This window comes from Rosa chinensis, chromosome 2, assembly GCF_002994745.2.
Source record: "Rosa chinensis cultivar Old Blush chromosome 2, RchiOBHm-V2, whole genome shotgun sequence".
NCBI classification, from domain to species: Eukaryota; Viridiplantae; Streptophyta; class Magnoliopsida; order Rosales; family Rosaceae; genus Rosa; species Rosa chinensis.
The window spans coordinates 5,314,798-5,318,619 of NC_037089.1; the positions used below are offsets into that span (position 1 = coordinate 5,314,798).

Here is a 3,822-nt window from a genome sequence, read left to right on the forward strand (position 1 = left end):
GATGGATATAACAAAATACCAGTTCTACATACTGGCTTTATTTTTCTTACGTTATAGGCTTGATTGTGTTCTATACATCATTATATCCAAGTAACGGAAGCAACTGAAGGCATAGTTGTGAGCCCTATTTGTTCACGCGACCATAAGGATGGAAAGTACATGAGTTATCAACAATGGACGAGTTTCCATGGAAGAAAGTCTAAACGTAGCAGTGATACACAGGAGAAAGATCACGTTAATTTTTTTTTTTTTTTAAATTTTGGGAGTTAACGGCAAGTTAACATTGTTTAGACTAAAATCCCAAAAATTTGAGGTGGAGTGATGTGTCATCTATTAAAGCCTTTAGATTATATGGAGCATCTAGATTTTATGAAATTGAAGTAAATTCACACCCTCCTCACTTTAGAGGAGCCGGATCTATAATTTCTTATTATGAAGCTGACACCAGTTTATTCCCAAGTGTACGTTTTTAGGTCCATATTTGAAGATTTTACCTTTAACATCAACATAATTTGATAGTAATAACCTTGTTTCTTTATAATTTAATGATCAGCTGATTGGGTGAAGATTTAATATAAATGTCAATTTACTTATAAATTCCCGTTAAATATATCATATAACGCAAGTAGTTTTTTAAATGTAATTATCTTTGACACAATTTGTGAATTTTTAGGTTTCTTTGCATGGACAAGATATTCCTTTTTAATATCAGTGGTATTACTCGGTGTTTGAAAAATCGCGTTACCTGATTTTATGCATGCTAATTATGACACTGAATTAGTTTTATGCTAAACCCTACAACTTTAATTGTCTTGGTACATAAACTCGAGAATTAAATTTTGATTGGACTTCTTGAGATGAATGAAAGAGAACTACGCGCAAATCAACGTGTGAAAATGATTTGAAGAAAATCGTACAAGTTGATTGAACACCACCGGCCTATACGAAACAATAACAGCAAGCTTTGGATCGATATCCCACCCGGGTCTAATTGGCTGATTTCATCGAGTTTCGATCTGCTACTTGCTAGCCACCCAGCCTCTCTATTGTGCCCAACTTGTAGCCACCTCTCTATATTCATTTATTTTTTTCACTCAAATTTAAGTATTCATTTTGAAATAGTTTGTGTCGGGATGGATTTGGTTGCGTATATAAGCATAAAATAGACATAGATTTATCATTTTATCCCATTTCTACCTAAATTTTTTGCATTAAAAACATTGATTTTAAAAATAAACGATTATCCTTCTCCGATTCTTACTATCAATCGAAATTCGGATGATATCGTTTTTTCTTCGTTCGGTCTTCATACATATATGTAATATAGTGTTATAATTCATATAGCTCGATTTGTTTCAGCTGGATTCTACTATGATTTATACATTCTTGTATCAACTAGAGCCTTGACTGATGGGGATAGAGTAACCCTTGATCATTTACATTGCTTTAATTCGTTATAAAAATAACTACATTAATACTAGCCTATTTGTCTAGTCTCAGTCTCTAACAACTCAGCGATTTTCTAGCTAGTTATGAGCAGTTTAATAACGTTTGGCTAAGTGGAAATTATTCTATACACCGACTGTGCAAATGACCCAACACTTATAAGATGCTCTCAATCCTTGTATTTATAATTAATAACGTAAGAGTGTATTTAATATAATCTACCATCCATTTATGTCGGTGCACTAAATCCTCCCCTTTGGCTAAGATCGATTAAAATATTTTTTGAGACTATGGACCAACAAAAATTAATTTAGGTATAATCACTATTTGGAAATAAATTTTGTTTTCCCAATTATCCCTACTTTCATCTTCTCCTTTCCAACTCCATTTTTGATCACATTGTATGATGTAGTTACCCTTCCAAGAAGGGTAAAAGAGATTGCAAGTACCTTACTATGTAGAGCAAAACTCTTTATTTGACATTTGGGACCTTCCCAAATATCTTTAATCATTGAATGTGATGGCATCCTTAGGTAATTTGGCTCTCCTCTAGGGACCTTCTAGTAATCCTTCATACCCCTCCATTATACAAACCACTACCAAAAGAAAAATTCAAACCTAAATTATAATTCACAAACCCTCCGAATTCCTATCACTTAGGAACCCTAATCACCTTCCTCACACACAACGCGTGAGAAACAACTTCCTCTTGCATTGAATCTCTTCCGACAAAATTGTATCCACGCGCTATAGGAGAGACTGGAACGTGTCTCCACCATTACATAATTTGAGAATTAAACGTTATTAATAAAATAATTATTTCAAAGGCCTTTATATACCTCTCCCCCCTCCCCTCACAAGCTCGTACCAACAAAACCCCTCTAATTAATCTTCTCTCTCTACCCCTCCCCTCCCTCCCCCTCTCTCTACAAAACAAAACTCTCTCTCTCTCTCTAAAAAATGGAAGTGGAACCAAGCCCGCCTGTGGTGGCCAAGAAGCTATGGAACCTAGTACGGATAGTGTTCTTCATGTTGCGAAAGGGCTTGACGAAAAGCAAGTTATTAGTCGACCTCCATTTGATGCTCAAGCGCGGCAAGCTAGCCAGCAAAGCCATCGCAAACAACCTCATCATGCTCCACCACTCCTCCAACTCCGCCTTCAGCTGCCGCTCTAACGACGCCGTTTCGTTCGTCACCCCCCGTGAATATGAGTTCAGCTGCAGCAACAGCCCTGCCACCCACAACCCTTTCCTTTTCCACCACAAGCGCAACAAGCACCACCACCACCACGGATACTTTGCGAAAAATACTTCTGCCACAGCCGCCGCGTATCAATACGATGATGTGACCACCGCGGCGGCGGTGCAGAGGGTTCTTGAGATGCTGAACAATGAGATGGTGGCGGAGGCGTCGCCAATGGTGACGCTGCCAGGGTTCGGGAAGAGCCCGATGGTGAGGCAGCTGAGGATAACGGACTCGCCGTTTCCGATGAAGGAAGAGGGAGATAGCCAGGTAGACAAGGAAGCTGAGGAATTTATTAAGAAGTTCTATAAAGACCTCAAGTTGCAGAAAAGGACATCTGCTCTTGAATCACCATACCGTGCTTTGCGAAGTCGATGAGATCGACCTTGAAAAACTTACCACCTGGGTTGAGTCTTAAATCTAATATTCCATGGGATGATCAAGCAGCTAGGGCTTCACGCACCTGCTTTGACTGCATGGTTAATTTATTTTCGCTTTTATGATTTGCACATAAGAGTACTCACACACGCAAGGAATTTTTGTATGTGCCAGATATATGTATCTTTTGTAATGTTTCCTTTTTTCAGAAGAACATGTATGTGAATTTCAGTTATTTACTTAACGGTGAATTCAATATACATGTTGCAAGAAGAAAGTTTAACTACAAAAAAAAAAAAAAAAAAAAAACTGGCGGATACAATAATCTCTTACACACGGATCGATAAAATTTTCCTTTACTAATATGGCGTTAATTTATGAATTAGATGAATTTAACCTGAAACCCAGGCTCTTGAATTGAGCAATAAGTGTGATTAATTTTTGTATTTTGGCAACGTGTTAGCAAGTAAATTTGTTCCTATCAATCACTTTATGTCTTGTGGTGTTTGTAACTTTGCATGGTGAAAGAGAAAAAGGAAAAGGCGACCTCTCGTCTTTTCATAAAGCTAAACCAATATTGTACCTACTGCGACTAATTGCATGGGTTAAAGGGACTTTAAAGGGATCGTTGTGTTTGGCATGGCTTGATATGGGGGGCGGAATTTTAATGTATTGCCTTTCGAGTTTGGTGAGTAGGAGCTTTGGATTTATTAGGGTTTAGGGTTTTGTCTGTGTAGTGTTGTTTTGAAAGTGACA

General features: G+C 37.7%; 1 protein-coding gene across 1 annotated transcript; it reads left to right on the forward strand.

Moving 5' to 3' along the window:
- The first annotated feature begins 2,321 nt into the window (after window positions 1-2,321).
- Window positions 2,322-3,375, forward strand: LOC112190869. Its single transcript, XM_024330378.2, has one exon. It carries the CDS (start codon window positions 2,407-2,409, stop codon window positions 3,064-3,066), a length of 660 nt encoding a protein of 219 aa, XP_024186146.1. The 5' UTR covers window positions 2,322-2,406; the 3' UTR covers window positions 3,067-3,375.
- The last annotated feature ends 447 nt before the right edge of the window (window positions 3,376-3,822 follow it).